Source organism: Oryx dammah, unplaced genomic scaffold (assembly GCF_014754425.2).
Source record: "Oryx dammah isolate SB20612 unplaced genomic scaffold, SCBI_Odam_1.1 HiC_scaffold_17, whole genome shotgun sequence".
NCBI lineage: Eukaryota > Metazoa > Chordata > Mammalia > Artiodactyla > Bovidae > Oryx > Oryx dammah.
In genome coordinates, this window is record NW_024070201.1 from 63,167,844 (window position 1) to 63,190,242 (window position 22,399).

The window sequence follows — 22,399 nt, forward strand, 5'->3', positions numbered from 1 at the left end:
TAGGTAGGGTATATACGGAAGCATTTATATGATTTATTGCAATAAATGAAACAGAAGGTGAGGTGTCAGTTTCAGATTCAGTATAATATCTGATTTCAGAAACCTGTTGATATCTCTAGGATAAACCTTCCCTTTTTTTAATCATGCTTTTTATTTGAGTGGTGTTCTTTGAACTTGGATATTGATCCTGTTTCTGGTTCAGTTTTGATAGGAATTAACATCAAATGGACTTCATATCACTTAATACTTTCTATCAATTTTTTAAGAAAATTGGTCATTTTACTTTGTGATTTTGAGTTAGCAGTTCATAAGCAAGCAAATAGACGTTTTTAAAAGAAGAAAAAATGTTAACCTATTAATAATCTTAACTCATCTTTTTGACATAGTTAAAAAAAAAATGAGCAGTCCAAAGAAGTAAAACTTTTTAGTAAGTGACAAACAAACAAATTGTTCTTGGATTGCTTAACATTTTTCCTCAGCTGCTATTCATTAAACATCTTTATTTAGTTTTATATACCAGTTTTTTATATGTATTTTGATCCATCAGTAATTAGTAAATTTAGGAAGCTTCCTAACTCTCAAAACTTATTATTTTAATAGTGCACATACTAATAAGCATGAAAATTAGTGTTACTTAGAAATGTCAACCCCATTCTGTCACACTTTTACTTATAATTACTGTATTAGTGAACATCCTACAGTATATTATTCATTAAAGTATGTCTCTAATGAACCTTATTTAAAGTAATTGAAAGAGAATAATAGAAAATTTTAAAGGAATGACATTTTCTTCCAGTACTGAACTTATAATATCATCTGAAGGTTTTCCAGGGACTTCTTTTAATAATTAAATAAGAATCAACCTTTTCTTTGTAAATTAACCCTGCCAAAATACTTAATATATATTTGCATTAAAAAATCATCTTGCCTTTATTTATGCATTTAATTGACATTATCTATGAAAGAATGGTTAGCTGAGACACTGCCGTGTTTCTCATATACTGACAGAAAATTCATGAGGTTTTACTTTATGTCTTAGATTTTGTAATTGTACATACAAGGGAAAAAGAAATGTGGAAAGGACACTTACTATGGACTTCCCTGGTGGCTCAGATGATAAAGAATCTGCCTGCAATGCGGAGACCTGGGTTCGATCCCTGGGTTGGGAAGATCCACTGGAGAAGGGAATGGCTACCCACTCCAGTATTCTGGCCTGGAGAATCCCATGGACAGAGAAGCCTGACGGCCTACAGTCCATGGAGTCACAGAGAGTTGTGCTCAACTGAGACTAGGCGCGCACATGCACACACACGCACGCGCGCACACACACACACTCTTATTGTTATATTTAACCAATTCCATCCATACAATGGGACATGTTTTTCCAGAGACTAAGTTTACTGAAAAGATTTTACTTTTAGTGCATATGACTTATTTGAAGGAGTTAATCCCTTATGAGCTGGAATTCCTAAGCCATTGTGGAAACTATCTGGGAAAGACAAATAGTTAAGATATATACTACAACTCTTATTTTAGATTTGTACTGAATGACATCAAAAGGAAGATGGTAATGGTAGCTCTTATGTATTTGAAGCCTGTCAGAAAGAGGAGACATTCTCTGCTGGGTTTTTTTTTAATTTCAGGAGTTAGCGTTAGTAACGAAGGAGGAGAGTGGTGAAGGAAGGGGTAAGTGAGGGAACTTAGGCAAGGAACATGGTGAGTGGAAGGGAGGAGGTAGGCTAGCTCAGATGTACGTTTTAGCTCATTTTAAGAGAGATTTCTAACAGGTACAGAATTATCCAAAGAATAAACTACTTCACGAAATCATGAATCTTTCTCTGCAGTTATTTTCTTTTTTAAATATAGGTGGCAGAAGGATCTAAAAATATACGGTTGGGTTCACTGATTGGTTTGCTAGTTGAAGAAGGAGAAGATTGGAAACATGTTGAAATTCCTAAAGATACAGGTCCTCCACCACCAGCTGCAAAACCATCAGTGCCTCCCCCCTCACCAGAACCACAGATTGCTACCCCTGTCAAGAAGGAACACCCACCAGGAAAACTGCAGTAAGTATGTTTATTTGAATAAATGACAGTGAAATTCACTCAATCGTGTCCAACTCTTTGAGACCCCATGGACTGTAGCCTGCCATGCTCCGCTGTCCATGGAATTCCAAGAATACTGGAGTGGGTTGCCATTCCCTTTTCCAGAATGGTACATTCTTAAATCTATTTTCTGATCTAAATGTGAACATGGTAAGTATTAGTTGCTCAGTTGTGTCCGACTCTTGTGTCCGTGTCTGACTCTTGTCCGACACCATGGACTGTAGCCTGCCAGGCTACTCTGTCTATGGGATTCTCCAGGCAAGAATACTGGAGTGGGTAGCCATTTCCTTCTCCAGGGAATCTTCCTGACTCAGAGATTGAACCCAGGTCTCCTACATTGCAAGCAGATTCTTTACCATCCGAGCCACAAGGGACACTTATTTGAATAATGTTTGTGGGTTGTTTTTTTTTTAAGATTATGAAACTTTTGGAATATTTTAATCATTATCCTATTTAAAACATCTTTGTAGATTAAATAAGAAGTTGCTGACCTTCCCTTTCTTCTCTTAGGAAACTGAGGTCTAGGAATGATTATGTTACCATCATCGTTTATTCCACAGACAAATAGTATTGAATACTTAAATATTCCAAGTACTGTGAAGGCCCTATACATCCTGTGGAGAGCAAAACAAATATTCAACTCTGCATTGAATTCTTGAGTTAGGTTTTAAGATTCCAGAATGGAAATCAGTGTACCAAACTTCATATTGTGTTCCTATTTATGGAATCCTAATTACTGTAATGTGAATTCCAATTTCAAATGTATAACTGATATAAAATGGAATTAGAATTTTAACACACATTTCTAACTACCCTGCATTTGAGTTTCTGACAAGTATTAGAGCTCGATATACAATATATATGTGTATTTATGTATTGTACACGTATATATATATACACAATGAAATGTTAGTCTTAACAAGGGAAGAAATGCTGACACCTAATATGGATGAATCTTGAAGATATGTAGGTAAAATAAACCAATCACAAAAAGACAAATAATGAATGATTTCACTTACGAGTTACCTAGAGTAGTCAAATTAGTAAAGACAGAGAGCAATGTGATGGTTGCCAGGGGCTGGTAGGAGGAAGGAATGGAGAGTTATTAATTGGTGTGGAGTTTCATTTTGGGAGGATGATAAAGTTCTGGAGATGGATGGTGGTGATGGCTGCAGAGTGTTGTTACTGTATTTAATCCACTCAATAAAAATGCTTACAAATGCTTCAAATGGTAAATTTTACACATATCTTACTATAATAAAAACTACATGAAGGAGCAATATAGTTTCTTATAATATTTCAGAATAGTAATTAAATTTGTATGAAAATATCTTATTAGTAAAATAAACCAGATTATTATGGATTAACATATTTTGACTGTCACTGTCTATAGAAGTTGTTTTAGGTTCATTATACGTTTTTAGTTTTCTAATTATCAGCAAAGCTGTTGACATTTAGAATCAAATGTGTTAATTGGTTCCTTTAATTTTATATTTTCTTCTTAGGTTCCGTTTAAGTCCAGCTGCCCGCAATATTCTGGAAAAGCACGCGCTGGATGCTAACCAGGGCACAGCCACTGGCCCTCGGGGGATATTCACTAAAGAGTATGTGTGTGCTTTTTGTAATACCCAGGTCCAGTATTTATCATGATCATTGCTGAAAGTGTTTAAAGAAGGACTTATTCAGTGTAAGATTTAAAAGGAAATTCACTGCGCTTTTGTACTTTTAATTGCTTTTGTCGGCATAAAATTGTATTTTATGCAAGGTTGTTTTTTTTGAATAATTGCAGCGTTACTGAAGCACAGTTCTAATTTGATAACTAAGCCAGAACCGTAGAAATGATGATAAATGGAGAAAATTAGTGTGCAGAGGGGTGAATCTTTGCATTGTTTTAAGTTCGTATGAGCTAATGATGTAATCACATGTGTATGATCAAAGCAATTTCCATCTCATTTTAGATTTTCTTTTCTATTCCATTCATCAGTCTATCCATGAATTAGTACCTCTTTTTTTTTTTTTTTTTTTGGAACCACACTCCTAATTAGAAATATTTTACAGTAAGCTTTAAAATCTGATCAGTTCAGTTGTCTCTGACCCTTTGTGACCCCAAGGACAGCAGCACACCAGGCTTCCCTGTCTATCACCAACTCCTGGAGCTTGCTCAAACTCATGTGCATTGAGTCGATGATGCCATCCAACCATCTCATCCTCTGTTGTCCCCTTCTCCTCCTGCCTTCAATCTTTCCCAGTTTCAGGGTCTTTTCCAATGAGTCAGTTCTTTGCATCAGGTGGCCAAAGTATTAGAGTTTCAGCTTCAGCATCAGTCCTTCAATGAATATTCAGGACTGATTTCCTTTAGGATGGACTGGTTGGATCTCCTTGCTGTCCAAGGGACTCTCAAGAGTCTTCTCCAGCACCATGGTTCAAAAGCATCAGTTCTTTGGCATCCAGCTTTCTTTATAGTCCAACTCTCAGATCCATACATGACTACTAGAAAAACCATAGCTTTGACTAGATAGGCCTTTGTTGGTAAAGTAATGTCTCTGCTTTTTAGTATGCTATTTAGGTTGGTCATAGCTTTTTTCCCAAGGAGCAAGTGTCTTTTAACTTCATGGCTGCAGTCACCATATGCAGTGATTTTGGAGCCCCCCAAAATAAAGTCTGTCACTGTTTCCATTGTTTCCCCATTCTATTTGCCATGAAGTGATGGGACCAGATGCCATGATCTTCGTTTTCTGAATGTTAAGTTTTAAGCTAACTTTTTCACTCTCTTTCACTTTCATCAAGAGGCTCTTTAGTTCTTCTTTGCTTTCTGCCATAAGGGTGGTGTCATCTGCATATCTGAGATTATTAATATTTCTCCTGGCAGTCTTGATTCCAGCTTGGGCTTCATCCAGCCCAGCATTTCACATGATGTACTCTGCATATAAGTTCAATAAAATCTGATAGCGCTATCTTTTCTCTTATTTTTCAATAAACCAGTTTTCTTGTTTTTTGTTTTTGTTTTTCTTCCAAATGATTTTTAAATAATTTATCTAGCCCCACTGGTGGGGTTAGGCAGGAAGGCTATGATATTTTTATTGGGACTATATCATATTAAATTAATTTTAAGTTTTGTGACTTTCAAGAACATATTGAAATAGATGACACCTGCTCTATCAAAAATTAGTCTAGTGAGACAGACAAAGATTAATCAAATAGGCATATGAACTAATGTGAAATTGCTGTAGTAGTGTATGCCACATTCCTATTAGAGTAATATTAAATTTTCAAATTGAGTTAGCATTTTGAAGCAATAAACTCTTCCCAGTTTATCTAATGTTGATAAGAAGTGATCAGTAATGTTGGCTAAAATTTTTACAAGTTGAGATAGAGCAAAGTTATTAAATTATTAAGTGGCAATGCCTGACCAGGTGACTTTCCTTTCTTTTCATTGGATTATTTTACTTCCCATTAAAGCACTGGTTTATTGATGAATATTTCTTTTAATGAAAGTAGTATAGCTTTAATTTTCAAATATCCTGTTATCTGTACTTCAGCCTTACTGATTTGTTTCTAAAGCACACAATGTGAAGTTTGTGCCATATTCACATGAGGTGGAAATCAGCTATTCTGACCCCTGGCTGAAAGGCAGCAGTCAATCATTAGTTAAACAACTTACAAGTTTCACTTAAGCATTAAAAATTAAAATAAAGAATCCTGATAGGTAGTTAAGCCTAGGTTGTTGCCCACATCAATCCTTATTTAACATCTACTGCTACTGCTAAGTTGCTTCATTCATGTCCAACTCCGTGCTCCCCCGTCCCTGGGATTCTCCAGGCAAGAACACTGCAGTGGGTTGCCATTTCCTTCTCCAGTGCATGAAAGTGAAAGTGAAAGTGAAGTCGCTCAGTCGTGTCCAACTCTTAGCGACCCCATGGACTGCAGCCTACCAGGCTCCTCCGTCCATGGGATTTTCCAGGCAAGAGTACTGGAGTGGGGTGCCATTGCCTTCTACTTGTATGTTAATTTTGTTAATCTTCTACCAACCTATACCTTAATAATAAAAAGTCTCTGTAAAAATGGGTCAAAACAGCTTTCTTTATAACATGATACACTTACCTATATATCTGAAGAAGATAAAGAGTCTATATGTAATTCATTAATTGTTGAAGACTTGATGAAATGCCAAATAATAATAGGTGTACCATAGAAAAATCAATTTTGCAAGTTTGTAAAAGATACATTGGAGCAGAAGAAGACTTGAGGTAAGGAGATAAGAGGCTCATAAAATAGTCCAGGTAGGAGAGAATGAGTACCTCACCACGGGTGAGAATGTAAATGATGGAGACAGCATTACAAGGAGAAAATCCAGAAATCTGTTGAGAATGGAGCAGGAGAGCAGCAACTCAAGGTGTGTACTTAGGATCCTGGGCCAGGTGATGTCTTGGCCCCATGAAACAAGGGATTGGTGGAACCACTTGTCTTGATGGAGTAACTGATGAATAATGTGTTTGGTTTGAAGCTTATTGTCAGTGCCAACAAGCCAGATTGCAGATATCAGGGTCATTGAGGTGAAGATGCGTCTCTGGAGACAGTTCAGAACTAGAGATATAAGTTTGATAATAAACTGATAAAGTTATGACTGAGATAATAAATAGGAAAACATTTTAAAAGGCACAAATTTCTTTGTTGGAAGGTATCTAGGAGATGTATGTGAGTCAAGGAGGAAGGGATCTGAGAAAAGGCTCTTGAAGCTTAGAGGGCAGAGCAGTGGTGTGAGAGCAGTGGGGTAAAGAAGTAGAATTTTCTTCTTTCCCTTCTCTCCGTATGTGCTTAATACATAAATGATGAATAAAGATCTTTTTTAAACCCAAGTTGAAAGTCATCATAGTAGGTCTAACATTTCCTAAGGAGGACAGAATGGTGTTATCTTATTGGGTACCCTAAAGGAAGCACTGTTGCAGAGTTATGTTTTTGATATCTTTGCCATCTTTGTCTTGTTACCTGATCCTTTCCCTGCCCTTATTCTTTAAACCTCTACCATAAGAGAGTCAAAACCTTCAGTCTTCAAACTGTGACATATTACAAAAGATTTTATGAGAAAAATGGATCCTTAAAGCATGCTTCTATACCACTAAAGATGCCTACGTTTTGAGTTAAACACTGAGGTGAGCTTTGGAAAAAAATTTGTCTTCATGTCATCTACAGAAAGGTTTACCTGTGGTAAGACTGAGAAATTGCAGGCTACACATTGTTGAGGTGCATCCTTTCTCCTTACGTTGTCAGCTAAAAATTCAAGTAGAAGAGAAAAGAGAGAGTTACTTCTGATCCATTGTGTTTATGAAGAAAATCAAAGTGTCATGGTTGCTATTTTAATGTTGCATTAAGCAGACATATTGCCCAGAATATATATTGTGCAAAAGCACATAGACTTGACTTGGCCTATAGATGTAACATAATTTTAAGAAAAGAAGTGCCAAGGACGCTGTTGGAGGCAGAACACACTTACATTCTTGGCCTGCAGCCTAGCTTCTTTGGTGTATCTGTGTCTTAAATCATAGCTGTAGCTAATGCTTGTATTCGTGTCACAGTGTCACAGATGCCGTATAGTAGGCATGACAGTCGTGTCATATGTTTTCAGTAATATTTCTTTTTAGAACTAATTCTTAGCACACCCAGATGAATTAAGGTATCTGGTAGAGAAGGTTCTACCCTAAGTGAATGCCCAAAGCTTCCTCTGCCTTTCTGCAGAAGTGGGTGATGTATCAGTTTTTCTGTTAATTTTTTTAATGTCCACCTAATTCTTCAAGCTTAGACTGATTATTTAATGGACAGAAAGCATTAAAGTAATTCTCTGCATGGCAGAAACTGAATTATTGGCTGTTATTAACCAATGATTAACATTCATCCTTTATGAGGTATATAAGTATAAACTTAGCAACAAAAGTGTACTGTGAGCCTGTGGCCAGAATTTATTTTCTGCTACTTGTTTATGATTAATGACTCCTAGAGATGTACCTAAACTGCCTTTTCTTGATGAAAATAGTAAGTAATAGTTATGCTGATTGTGAAATAAAAGTATATCTATTTAGTCTGACCAACATTTTTTTTAAGTAGATGTATTTAGGCATTATTTTAGATTTTTTTTAGTTTCCTCGAGTTGTTGTTGTTGTTGCTTTGTTTGTTTTTAACCGATTACTGAGGGTGTACTAGTGATCTCTGAATGAGAAAATCAATGTGTTTTGTATATGCCATTGTGATGCTGAACTTTAGTTTAATACCCAGATTAATAATAGATTTTGTTAGACATATTTAATTACCTTAGGTGATGAAAGGGGACTAGTAGTGTTAGACTGTGACTTGTAAGAACTCTTAAAAGCAAAATATCTTTTGTTAAAGGCATTTTTTAAATCAATAAAAGGTCTTATTTTATATCAGTGCTCACACTTTCATCTATGTGGCCAAAGTTTTGACTCATGACATATATCCCTAGCGAATATAGGGCAGTCATTTATTTCATCTATAAATTGTCACAATCAACTGGAAAAATGGCACTTCTGGTTATAAATACCATAAGTAAGTTAAAGTGAGTGAAAGTCACTTAGTCGTGTCCGACTCTTTGCGACCCCATGGACTATACAGTCTTTGGAATTTTCCAGGCCAGAATACTGGAGTGGGTAGCCATTTCCTTCTCCAGGGGATCTTCCCAACCCAGGGATGGATCCCAGGTTTCCCACATTGGAGGCAGATTCTTTACCAGCTGAGCCACGAGGGCAGCCTAAGAATACTGGAGTGGGTAGCCTATCCCTTCTCCAGTGGATCTTCCTGACCCAGAAATTGAACCGGGGTCTCCTGCATTGCAGGCGGATTCTTTACCAACTGAACTATCAGGGTAAATTAAAAGTTAACTTCTAAACAGGAGTAAGCTTGTGGTCAAAAGCCTTAAGAGTACATAAGCTCATTCCCTGGGACACTGTCTTTCTGTCATCACCGCCATGGTGTGGCTCAACCTCGGAGCACCAGCATTGCCTCCAGTTATGTTCCTGTTAATTTTGTGTGACGGATGAAGGGCCTTTGTCAGGAGGTCCTACTTTTAGCTCCATATATAGACGAGGTAGATAAAGCATTTCTTCATTCAGTCCCAGCACACATGCATGCTCAGTCACTCAGTTGTGTCTGACTGTTTACAACCCTATGGTCTGTAGCCCCCAGGCCCCTCAGTTCCAGAATTGCTGTCAGTCTGAGGTGGGCTTATTTCATTCTATTCTAGTCTTTTCTTATGAGAACAATTTGTTCTGACTCTGCCTTAGTTTAGTTGACATCCTCTGCATAGGTATTAGAAGAGTAGTAGAAAATACAGAGGCTTTGGAGTTGGTCAAACCAAGGTTTGGTCCCAGCCCTGGCAGCTCCTGGCTGCCTGCCTCTTCAGCTTCATCTGTAAAGCCTCTCTGCCGTGTCCATTGCACTCCTTCTACACTGGGCTTTGTTCCTAGAAGCCCGAATTTCCCTGCCTTTGCCCTTGGCTGTTCTCTGCCTCGTAACATGCTTTTCCCAGCTATTCCTGAGATTTGTTCCTTCATGTCCTCCACACAAATAATATGTCTTCAGGCCTTCCCTGACCATCCTGTTTTAAAATAACACCTCCTCTCACCCATGACTTTCAACCTCATTACTATGCTTTATTTTCTTCACCTGCTATCTGTTCATTTGTTTACTTGATTAATGTGTTGACTCTCCTATAGAATAACACTCCTTGATGGGACGTGTCCATGTATTTTCAACACCTAGGATAATAGTAGGTGCTTGACAAGTACTAACTTAGAAATGGAATGGAACCTGTTTGTTTGTTTTTTTTTGTTTTAGCTTTTATTGGAGTATAGTGGATTTACAACGTTGTGTTAGTTTCAGGTGTACAGCAAGGTGAATCAGTTAGACATATACACATATCTAGCCTTTTTTAGACTCCTCTCCCACGTAGTCCATTACAGTAGAGTTCCCTGTGCTCTAACCTCTTTGAACCTACTTACTTATTTATAAATAAGGGAGGGAGTAATATCCTCTCACATGGGTGGTGTAAGATTACATAATTAACCACAATACTGTACACAGGAGGCTCATTTTTCCACTTTTATTCCCTCTTTCCTAACCTAAAGGTCGAGGGTGATTTGAAACTTCTTTATCAGTCTGACATCTTATCTTAAATGTCAACTCTTTAACTTTGAAGCAAGTAAGTTACTTGCACTTAATAATAAGTTCATGGATCCCTTTCTGGACCTGATATACAAAGCATGGATTCTCCTTCCTTAAAAATGTGCGTGTACACTTTGGGAGATCCCTCCCGTGATGTCCCCCAGGCAGGAGCATTCCTATCTGTGTCACTTTTCTATTGCTGCATGACAGATTGCAACAACCTTAGTAGCTGTTTAAAACAACACCCACTTACTGTCTGATGGTGCTGTGGATCAGAAATCCTGGCCCAGCATGGCTGGGGTTCTGACCCATGGTCTCACAAGACTGAAATCAAGGTGTCAGCCAGGAGTAGGGTCTCATCTGCAGGTTGGAGCCCTCTTCCAGGCTCACATGGTTGTTAGTAGGATTCAGGTCCTTGGGTAGTAGAACTCTTACCCTTGTTTATTTGCTAGCTCTCATCCAGAGATTGCTCTCACCTCCTGGAGGCCTCCTTCAGATCTTTTCCATGTGGTCATCTCCATAGACAGTTCCTAAATGCCTGTTTGTTTCTCCAAGGCAAGGAAAAGAATTTTTCTCCATTCAGATTTCTTCTTTTAGAAATTTTCTCTTCCTTTTAAAGACTGAACCGTGGATAGGTTGCCTTTTGATTAACTCAGTGTCACTGATTTAGGGCCTTAATGGATATGTCTACAAAATCCATCACTTTGTCCTCAAGGGCAGCCTAATCATGGGAGTGACATCCATCATGTTCACAGGCCCAGCTACACTCAGGAGAGATGATGTGGGGTGTATACACCAGGAACAGCAATGTTGGGCAGTCTCAGAGTTAACATTCTTCCTACCATGTGATAATACCAGATCACTAACTGCATTTAAGAAATTTCAGAAATATGATTTGCCTTTGGATTTGTGTCATCCTGAAGCCATTTTTAGATTATGTAAAATCTTTTTTATTAAAAAAAATAGGTTTAAAACATTTTTAATGTAGGACATTTTTAAGTACTATTGAATTGTCAGATTAAAATGTTCAAAAAAGCTGTTTTGTATAAGGAAATACATGACTTTATGCCACTATAACTTAGAATGCATTGAGAGCTTGACATGGTAGTCTAACTGTATATCCTTTTAATAAACAAAGACACCTTTGTTTTGCAGAATAATGCAAAAGCAAGTCTGTTATTTGTTTAGTTATTTTTCATTCTAAATGCTTTTATGGGTTAGGTTTATTACATTAGATTGTGCTGATAACATTTGGGCATAATTTTAAGTGGTATGATTTCCTGGCCATAAACAGTCAAATTTGCTCCAGTGCTTTAGTAAATATCCTAATGAAAGTCATATGTACAGTAAGCTTAACACTCTGTGAATGCTATGTGAAAATTATTTCACAAGTATTAAGAATGAGGGTATACTTTATGAATTGCTTATCTGCCAAAAGACACCTCCCTCCCCCAAAAAAATACTCATTTCCTTTATCTTCCCTTCACATGTAGCCTCCATTTTCTGAACTTTATTGGATTCCTGATTGCTAATCATGGTTACCTAACTCCCTTATCTCCAGGGATGCTCTCAAACTGGTCCAGTTGAAACAGACGGGCAAGATCACTGAACCCAGACCCACCCCCGCCCTGCCAGCCACTCCCACAGCGCCTTTGCCCCCACAGGCTGCAGCCACACCATCTTATCCCCGGCCAATGATCCCTCCTGTATCCACTCCCGGACAACCTAATGTAGAGGTAATGTCATCTGAACAGATTTTTATTTTTCAGATTTAACTGAGAGAAAAATAAGAACCATTACTCTTATGGGTTCTCTTACTAGTGCATCATGAGTTACTAGTAGCAGCTCAAAGCAATAAAGAAAGTGTGGTCTTTATTCCTGACAGCCACTTTCGGCTGTTTTGCACATTTCAGTAAACAAAATCTGTTTATACAGTGCTCACTTCCAATAGAATTATGCTTCAATTTAAATTTGCCACAAGTTCCACAGCGTGCGTGCCATGTGTCTGCCCTATAATAATGATACTTTCTGTGTCTTTTTTCCTGGGGTGTGCTACTAGTTATTAATAGCTGACATCAGCTCCCTTTGGTGGATAGGTTTTATTTTTGACTAACAATGTTAAAAAAAAAACCTTGTTTTAGTGAAAAACCTGTAGAGATTGTATAGCTCATCATTCTCTCCCTCTTGGATACATGCCCTTTTTTGTTTTCGAATTACTCCGTTTTACCTCTCCATCTCCCCTTCTTAGTGCTTTTTATGTCATTTGCTTGCCGTCAGAAGAAATGCAAGATAATCATGTTTGTTTAAAGTTGAATGGGCACTGAAAAAAATAAAGCTACAGTGCCTTTTCTGATGGAGAAATACATTCAAATGTACTATTGTGAAAGAATTAAAACCAGTACAAGTTTCATGAGAAACAGATTTCTGAAATGTATGTTAATGATTCATGTCTACATATACAACAGTTTATGAGGAATCAGATCTTATTTCTTTAAAAAATAAGTTATTCGAATTTGGCATATAAACTTTAAAATTCTTTCAGTATATAAACAGTATTTATTTTATTTGATCAAGTGTTTCGCTAGCATAAAATGTTTGATTCTCTTAGCATTTGTAAAAAAAAAAAGTCAGCTGTACTTTTGACTTTTATTATCCTAAGTGATTGTAATCCTGCCCCAGAATGAAGAACAAAAAAGGAATTATCCATAATTTAAGGTCCATCATGTTTTTGTTAGAGGTTCAAGGAACAGAATTGAAAAGCAACGGTAAAGTTAGAAGAAGACCTTATCTCATTCATACTTTATGAGCTTATTAAAAATAAGATCTCATGTGATTTGTTTTATTTTTAATTACAAACCAAAATAGAAATAATTTAGGAGGTTAGTATTTTGGATTATCTTTTTCTCATGTATGCCATTTTAATAAGTAAAAATTCCCTGTAGTTGTGTTGTTGATATGTTGATTGCTTTGAGTTTTAAGAAGTGACGTTTTTAACAAAAGCTACTTACAGGCTTATAGGTAATATCTCAGTAAGCACACCCATTAGGGGATTATTTATGATTTGGTATGTTTCCTTTTTTTTTTTTTTTTAAAGAAAGTGTGGTCTTTATTCCTGACAGCCACTTTTGGCTGTGTTATGTCTTCATAGCAGCTCAAGGGCTCTCTGTTGTGGCGCACAGGCTTTCCTGTATTAAACTTTATTTTCTTAAGTTAGGTCATTGAGACCGGATTTCAGTTATACAGTTTATTTGCTTGTTTTTTTCAGTTCTGTTTATGATTTAATGGACACGTTATCATTCTTTGCAGGGCACATTCACTGAAATCCCAGCTAGCAATATTAGAAGAGTTATTGCCAAGAGATTAACTGAATCTAAAAGTACTATACCTCATGCATATGCTACTACTGATTGTGACCTTGGAGCTGTCCTAAAAGCTAGACAGAACCTGGTCAGAGGTTAGTAAAACTGAGTTTATTCAATGTCATACACATGCTAAACTTTTATGATATCCTGTGTTTACAAAATGTACATTGTGTATCTTCTTAGTTCAGTTTCATCATCTGGGCATATTTTAGTATTAGAAAAGAATTCTCTTTTCCTATAAGAAATAAATGGATTCCATAGTATTGAATACATCATACTTATTGGAACGATATCTCAAAAAGCAATTCTTAACATTTTAGAACATAAAAATATCCAAAACTGATTTAAGAATATTTTAAAGATATCTTAAATATCACTCTTCTTTATACATTTTAATTTTTAGTTCATATTTAAAATGTACTTTCATGGTGTTAAATTTGTATTGTTCCTCTCCCCAGTCAACTAAAACTAAAGTTGCTGAGAGACATAAACTTTTTAGTATAAACTGATGTTATTTTCTGTGTTTTCGATAGCAGTCCTATCATTCTCATGGGTGTATCTCCTTCATTTTTGAAAGATATTTTTGCTGGGTGTAGAATTTTAAGTGAACAGGTATGGTTTTTTTTATTTTGTTTTTTCAGTAATTTTAAAGGTATCATTCCATTATCTTCTGACTTACAGAATATTGTCTGCCATTCTCTTTCTTTGTTCTCCTATGATGTTTTAGCAGCATGACTGTTATGTGCTTAAAGCTTTTTATTTCCCTTTTTGTTTTTTGACCTATTGCATTTATCCTGTCTGGGTTTCTCTTAGCTTATCTGTTTTGTGATTTGTGTCTTTAATTAATTTGAAAACTTCTAGATACAGTTATTTGTAACTATATCTTCGGCTTCATATTTTTTCTCCTTTGAGCTCTAATTATAAATATTAGACATAATTCTAAAGCTTAGATATAACCTCCGTTCCTTAATGGGCTCAAGAAAGTTACGATTTTGTAGTTGATCTTTCTTTTTCCTCTCACCCTATTCAGATGGGCACAGCTTTCTCTTATGGCTTTCTACATCCTAAATGAAAGCAGGCCTGGTAAATCAGTTTAGCTATAGGCTTTCACACCTGGCAGATTCTAACAGTCCATGGAACCAAATGGAAAGCTATTTTAGACAGTGTGATCAATAGTCAGAAAGTTAACTCTGGAAGCTCCCCTTGGTCTCAAATCAAACTTGCTTAGTTTTGTATGATGTAGAGGTTATTGTGGCAATAATTTTCCTAGTTCCTTCCTCTCATGAGACAGGAAGCAGTGCTATTTCAGTGGAGGTATGGATTCATATAGCATCTGCATTGCCCAGATTTGGTTTGTCCTTTCAATTAGGGATTTTCTGTTGAGTCTTCAAAGAGCCCACATTATCCACGCATCTCCACTCCTCTTTCTTATATGAGGTTATAATCTATAACATTCTGTAAGCATGTTTCACACTGTTTTGTAACAATATGCAAACGAGAGTATTTGATATTCCCTCACAGTATATGTCCTACTCAGTTCAGTTCAGTTGCTCAGTAGGATCTGACTCTTTGCGACCCTGTGGACTGTAGCACGTCAGGCCTCCCTGTCCATCACTGGCTCCTGGCGTTTACTCAGACTCATGTTCATTGAGTCGGTGATGCCATCCAACCATCTCACCCTCTGTCTTCCTCTTCTCCTGCCTTCAGTCTTTCCCAGCATCAGGGTCTTTTCGAATGCGTCAGTTCTTCACATCAGGTGGCCAAAGTATTGGAATTTCAGCATCAGTCCTTCCAGTGAATATTCAGGACTGATTTCCTTTAGGATGGACTGGTTGGACCTCCTTGCAGTCCAAGGGACTCTCAAGAGTCTTTTCCAACACCGCAGTTCAAAAGCATCAATTCTTCGGCACTCAGCTTTCTTTATAGTCCAACTCTCACATCCATACATGATTACTAGAAAAACCATAGCTTTGACTAGATGGATGTTTATTGGCAAAGTAATGTCTCTGCTTTTTAATATGCTGTTTAGGTTGGTCATAGCTTTTCTTCCAAGAAGCAAATGTCTTAATTTCATGGCCGTAGTCACCATCTGCAGTGATTTTGGAGCCCCCAAAAATGAAGTCTCACTGTTTTCCATTTTTTCCCCATCTATTAGCCATGAAGTGATGGGACCAGATGCCATGATCTTAGTTTCCTGAATGTTGAGTTTTAAGCCAACCTTTTCACTCTCCTCTTTCGCTTTCATCAAGAGCCTCTTTAGTTCTTCACTTTCTGCCCTAAGGGTGGTATCATCTGCTTCTCTGAGGTTATTGATATTTCTCCCAGCAATCTTGATTCCATTTTGTTTCAAACATCCGGATTTTCACATGATGTACTCTGCAAACAAGTTAAGTAAGCAGGGTGACAGTGTACAGCCTTGATATACTCCTTTCTCAGTTTGGAACCTGTCTGTTCCATGTCCAGTTCTAACTGTTGTTTCTTGACCTGCATACAGATTTCTCAAGAGGCAGATCAGGTGGTGTGGTATTCCCATCTCTTTAAGAATTTTCCACAGTTATGTCCTACTCTGTTCTTAATAAAATGTTAGCAATGGTATCCTTTCTATATGTTTGAAAGGAATTTGGGGAAAACATCTTCTTTCCAAATACTAGCTTTGGGATGCCTATCAGAAACATAAGTGAAAATGTCATGCGAGAAAATGTGTGTTTGAGATGAAACTCGAGATACAAAAGGATTTAAGATAAAACTTGAAGGAATCATTGTCATATAAATGGTACCTGACTGAAAGAGAGTGAGCAGATTGTGGAATAAAACCAGGAGAGTCTGTAACACAGATAGCAGAAAGAGAATGTGTTTCAAGATGAAGAAAGTGGTCAAATATAGGGGTATGATGAGGGTGGGAAATCAGGTGAGGACTGCCCCCTAGGGCCCTAGATTTGGAAAGCATCAGCTGGTAGGTGATTTGGGAAGTAGGTCAGGTGAGAAGGATGCTGAGATACTTGAGAGATAAGCACAGTGAGTTGATAAAAGTCTCTCAGCACTGGAAATCCATTTATTTTTCTGCTCCTAAAGGAATTTTAAACAAAGATGTCTGTAGTTCTGGAAATCTGAATTATAAGAGCTGTGTATTAGAAAAGCAGCTGACAGTTACTGTGACAGTTTGGCAGTACTTCGGTTTATGGTAATACATTTAATCCCTTTCTGAAATCTTAGCATGCCTTTGGAATGAACTGTTGTTCGTGTAAAATTCCATGATACTGTAGTAACTGGATTTGTGTATCCTCCACATACCATGACTAGATACTGATCTTAAAGTCTTTTTTCTAGAAGCCCATGCAATAAAGAATCAAATATAGTTTCCATTTTCCAACACTTTCATACGCACTGGTAAAGCAGAGGTATAAACCCAATGCTTTTGTTATGATCAGCCCTTTGGGAAGGGAGGGGCCCCAGCTTTATCTTAAAATCATTATGTATACTGGAAGAACATTGATTTAATTGAATTCACCATAAAACTAGTGAGAGACCTCGTATCATTCATTACATTAGGATCCATGCCAACATTGCTTCATCTTTGGCATTTACTATATCCTGTTTGGCTGAGTTAAAAACCAGCTCTTATTTAATATAGTAATTTTAAATGTTTTTCATTACATGCCTTATTAGTAAAAAGAAATTTCTGAAAATCCCCCCGCCCCGCCCCTGTGTGTGTTTATATATGTATACATATATATATATATGTGCTTGTTTTTTTAAGGTGATTGTTCTAATATAATCAGTGTATTATAAAGAGTACACAGGATACAGACTTGAAAAGGATTTGGAAGAAAATGAATCGTCTTGTAAACTTCCTGATTGTACATGCTGTGGACGGACAGACCATTTGTTATCTTAGAGACACAGGACTTGATTCTTTTTCTTTCTGATTATGGTTGTCATGTATCTTTCAAGTACTTGTGTATGATACTTGAGCAGTTTAAAAGAATTGTAATCAGGACTGGGAGTAAACATTTACATTCATGGTTAATATTATTTATCTAAGACCTCATATAATGCAAATTTTTCTACTCAAGGAAATCTTACAACTAAGCAGACAAAGACCTGTAGTATTTTTTTTTTTACCATTGTTTGTCAGTACAGTTCATAGTTTAAGTTTGAAATCATAATTGTTCATTTCAAAGTTTTATTTTGAATATTAACCATCATATGCTTATTTTTCTTTCAGATGACATTAAAGTATCAGTAAACGATTTTATCATCAAGGCAGCAGCTGTTACACTTAAAGTAAGTAGTAAAGCCCAGATAATTTTGGCTTCTAAAGTAGTCTCTAATTTTTTGGGCCAGACATTCTTCATTTGTGAGGACTTGTTTTGATTTATTTTCTTCTTTCATTTCATTATTATCTATGAAGAATTTAAAATCCTCTGGAGGTTGGGGCTTTATTATTTGGACATAGTGGCATCGTTACATAAAAGAGTTGAGCCTTGAAAGATGAAGAATTGAAATGAATAGTTGAACAGTGATGAAATGGAAATGAGCATAGCATAACTGTGAGAAACCTAAGTGAAAAGTCATCTTAAGAGAGTGGTCAGGAGTGCAATTAGAGAGATTGGGTGGAATCAAACTGTGGATTGCTGTGCTTATATGACATGCTGGGAAGCTTGGATGTAACTTGGCAGAAAGCGATGAATTTTTTGAAGAGAAATTAGTTGTTGCTTTCCATTTTTCAGCATCATTTTCTCTTGTGATAGTTCACAGCATTATCAACACACACTGTTTCCCGGCGTTTGGTAATTTCTTCCATTTTTTCCATCCTCAGTGTAGTTGTATGTATATTAAATATGAACATGCTCATATGTAGTATATGTTGCTGTTTTAGTTGCTAAGTCATGTCTGGCTGTTTGTGACCCAATGGATTGTAGCCTGCCAGACTCCTCTGTCCATGGGATTTCCCAGGCAAGAATACTGGAGTGGGTTGCCACATTACCATTTCCTTCTCCAGGGGATCTTCCCGACCCAGGGATCAAACCCATGTCTCCTGCATGAGCAAGCAGATTCCTTACCACTGAGCCACCAGCGAAGCCCCATGTGTAGTATATAGCGTATGTTAATGAAGCCTAGGAAATCTCTCTTAAATAGGGAAGTCATTTATTTATTAAGGGTCTGCTAATATCTACCAGGGCTACTCTAAGAAGTCAGGTTCCCTTATACTGCAGGAATAATGGTGGTTGAATGTCACTACCCCTCTACCCTCTTCTCTTTTCCTCAAAGTCACGTCAGTCATCATATGAGGCAGGAAGGCTCACAAACATTAAATACTCCCTAGCAATTAGGTTTGGAGAAGGCAGTGGCACCCCACTCCAGTACTCTTGCCTGGAAAATCCCATGGACAGAGGAGTCTGGTAGGCTGCAGTCCATGGGGTTGCGAAGAGTCGGACACGACTGAGCGACTTCACTTTGACTTTTCACTTTCGTGCATTGGGGAAGGAAATGGCAACCCACTCCAGTATTCTTGCCTAGAGAATCCCAGGGATGGGGGAGCCTGGTGGGCTGCCGTCTATGGGGTCACACAGAGTCGGACACGACTGAAGTGACTTAGCAGCAGCAGCAACAGCAGCAGCAGCAGCAGCAATTAGGTTTAAGAAAAAAAAGCCTTTGTCTTAACCATGATATAAAGAGATCAAAACATGTATGTATAATCAGAATTTCCTTAACCTTGCTTCAAAAAAGATAGTGTGTTTATTCTTCCCAGACATAAAAGTTATTTAATATAGAGGTACAACCCACTTTCTTCAAATCAAATTTTTATTTCTTTCCTTCAGTCTAGCTATATTCACTTTTAAAAATGCATGACATTAATTATTTTTCTCTAATAACCTTAGTCTAAAGCTCCTTCTTTAATAACATGTTTTTTTCTACTTATGCTTTCTAGCAAATGCCTAGTGTTAATGCAAGCTGGGATGGAGAGGGTGCAAAGCAACTGCCCTGTGTTGACATTTCAGTGGCTGTGGCAACAGATAGAGGTCTAATTACACCAGTCATAAAAGATGCTGCTGCTAAGGGTCTACAGGAGATTGCTGACTCTGTAAAGGTAGGTCTTAAGCAAGACTATACTTGCAAAATGTTGGAATTTACTTTCTGGGAAAGACTTGACATGATCCAGTCACACTGTGAGATAGATATGTGTGTGTGTGTGTGTGTGTGTGTGAGAGAGAGAGAGAGAAAGAGATTTTTGGTATTTTGAAATGATTATCGATGATGTATACATGTTTTTAAGTTTTGATCCAAATACAACCCATTTTAAGATTATTTTGCATTCAAACATTCAGAAATAACATGCATGTTTAGGGCCAGCTGCATTCAAGCTACAGATGACTGCTTTATTTCCCAAAGTCCATAATTTGACCCTAAATATAATATTTTAGATAGATTTTAAAGTTAAAGCTGAAACTATATTTTTATTAAAGTGCTCACTTTTCACAGGAGTTTATTCTTAAAAGTTTATTCATTTCCTCTCTAGGGTTGAGACCACTGAAAGTACTTAGTATTCCAGAAGCAAAATTTTTGTTTTTTCCCCTGGGCTCTAATATGGAAGAATCAGCTCTCACCAAAATTACTGCATTGAATAGGCAAGGAACATACACAATAGGTCAGCTTTGACAGCCTTGATTAATTCCCCAGGGTAATTTTTGGCAGAAGTATCCCAGGTCTTGAAGTGTTACCTTTGAAAATTTCAGATTCATTTAGATAAGTGATTCTTAGATAAGTGATTTATCAAGGACCTGAGATATATGTATATGTGTGTGTGTGTGTGTGTAAAACAAGTTATAAGGGGGATTAAAAAGTAGAATATAAGACTTCTTTATGGAGCTGTATAAATATGTAGACCTACTTAGCCCAGATAAATAAATGAATGGAAAGTGTAAGTTGCTCAGCCATGTCCAACTCTGCAACATCCATGGAATTCTCCAGGCCAGAATCCTAGAGTAGGTAGCCTTTCCCTTATCCAGGGGATTTTCCCAACCCAAGGATGGAACCCAGATCTCCTGTAGTGCAGACAGGTTCTTTACCAGCTGAGCCACCAGAGAAGCCCAAGAATACTGGAGTGGGTAGCCTGTCCCTTCTCTAGCAGATCTCCCCAGCCCAGGACTTGGACAGTGCTCTCCTGCATTGCAGGCAGATTCTTGACCAGCTGAGCTACCAGTGAAGCCCCAGTGAATGGAAGGTAATCTAATTTTAAATGCATAGTCTTGGATCTTAGAGATAAATATAATTAAAGGTGACCTTAGTGGAATTTGCGTACTTAGATCTTTGTTCTCTCCTCTTTGGAAAGATGTGCAGAGTGTTTTTATATATAAAAAAGGAATTTTTTAAAAATTGAAAGGTGGTATTCAAAAGTTAAAGTAACAAAGGTTGGATTACTTAGATGCTGCACACCTTTTTTTCATGAACAGTTTTCCAGCAGCAGTGAAATACATGTAATTTTAGTGTTTTTGTGACATTCCTATGAGATTAAACAGTAGAATTAGAATTTCCTTTAACTATAGAGTTAAAAATTAACTGTTATGGGGAGATTTCTTTGATTCTAACCAGTTTATCAATTTTAGTCCTATAATATGATTCTTAAAGCAGCTATGTTAGCATTCGCTGTTCATTGCATACTAAAAGAAACTAGGTTGAGGTGGTTAGGAGGCAGTGTCACCTGCCTGCCAGCAGTGGGAAGGGCCCTCCCAGCCCTTGGAACTGTCCCAGGGCCTCTGGTGGTCCTTGGGCGTTTCCTGTAACTCCTAGCAGCTCCTGGGTCTGTTTGCTCTGGCTGCTTGTCTGAGCTTCCCATTCTGCCTGCCTCCCTCCCGCTTCAAGGTCGGTGATTAACACTCCACTAGGGCTGCCGTGGGGTCACAGAGTCGGACACGACTGAAGTGACTTAGCAGCAGCAGTAGCAGCAGGGCTTCCCTCATAGCTCAGTTGGTAAAGAATCCGCCTGCAGTGCAGGAGACCCCAGGTTGATTCCTGGGTCAGGAATATCCCCTGGAGAAGGGATAGGCTACCCACTCCAGTATTCTGGCCTGGAAAATTCCATGGATTGTATAGTCCGTGGGGTCTCTAAGAGTTGGACACAACTGAGCGACTTTCACTTCCTTATCTTATCTTATAATGTACCAGACAGTAGGCTAAGCGCTTCACTCAATCTTAATAGCTTTATATCATAGTTGGAACCTTAACTTCAAATTGAAGAAACTGAGATTTAGCACTTTTTTTTTTTTTTTTTTTTTTGGGCTTTTTGTGAATGTGGTCTTTTTTTTTTATTATTAATTTTTTTTAAATTTTATTTTTACTTTATTTTACTTTATAATACTGTATTGGTTTTGCCATACATTGACATCAATCCACCATGGGTGTATCCAAGCTCCCAATCCTGAATCCCCCTCCCACCTTCCACCCCATATCATCTCTCTGGATCATCCCCATGCACCAGCCCCAAGCATCCTGTATCCTGTATCGAACATAGACTGGCACTTCGTTTCTTACATGATAGTATACATGTTTCAATGCCATTCTCCCAAATCATCCCACCCTCTTCCTCTCCCACAGAGTCCAAAAGTCCGTTCTATACATCTGTGTCTCTTTTGCTGTCTCGCATACAGGGTCATCATTACCATCTTTCTAAATTCGGTATATATGTGTCAGTATACTGTATTGGTGTTTTTCTTTCTGGCTTACTTCATTCTGTATAATCGGCTCCAGTTTCATCCATCT

The 22,399-nt window shown here is 37.5% G+C and overlaps 1 protein-coding gene across 1 annotated transcript in view; it reads left to right on the plus strand.

The window, feature by feature from the left end:
• Positions 1-22,399, plus strand: part of PDHX (pyruvate dehydrogenase complex component X) — a 73,384-nt gene that overhangs the window by 43,509 nt on the left and 7,476 nt on the right. The window contains exons 4-9 of the mRNA XM_040259000.1: positions 1,867-2,066; positions 3,611-3,709; positions 11,839-12,013; positions 13,584-13,731; positions 17,865-17,923; positions 19,572-19,730. Of these exons, the coding sequence (XP_040114934.1) occupies positions 1,867-2,066; positions 3,611-3,709; positions 11,839-12,013; positions 13,584-13,731; positions 17,865-17,923; positions 19,572-19,730 (840 nt within the window). The remainder of the gene's footprint in view (positions 1-1,866; positions 2,067-3,610; positions 3,710-11,838; positions 12,014-13,583; positions 13,732-17,864; positions 17,924-19,571; positions 19,731-22,399) is intronic.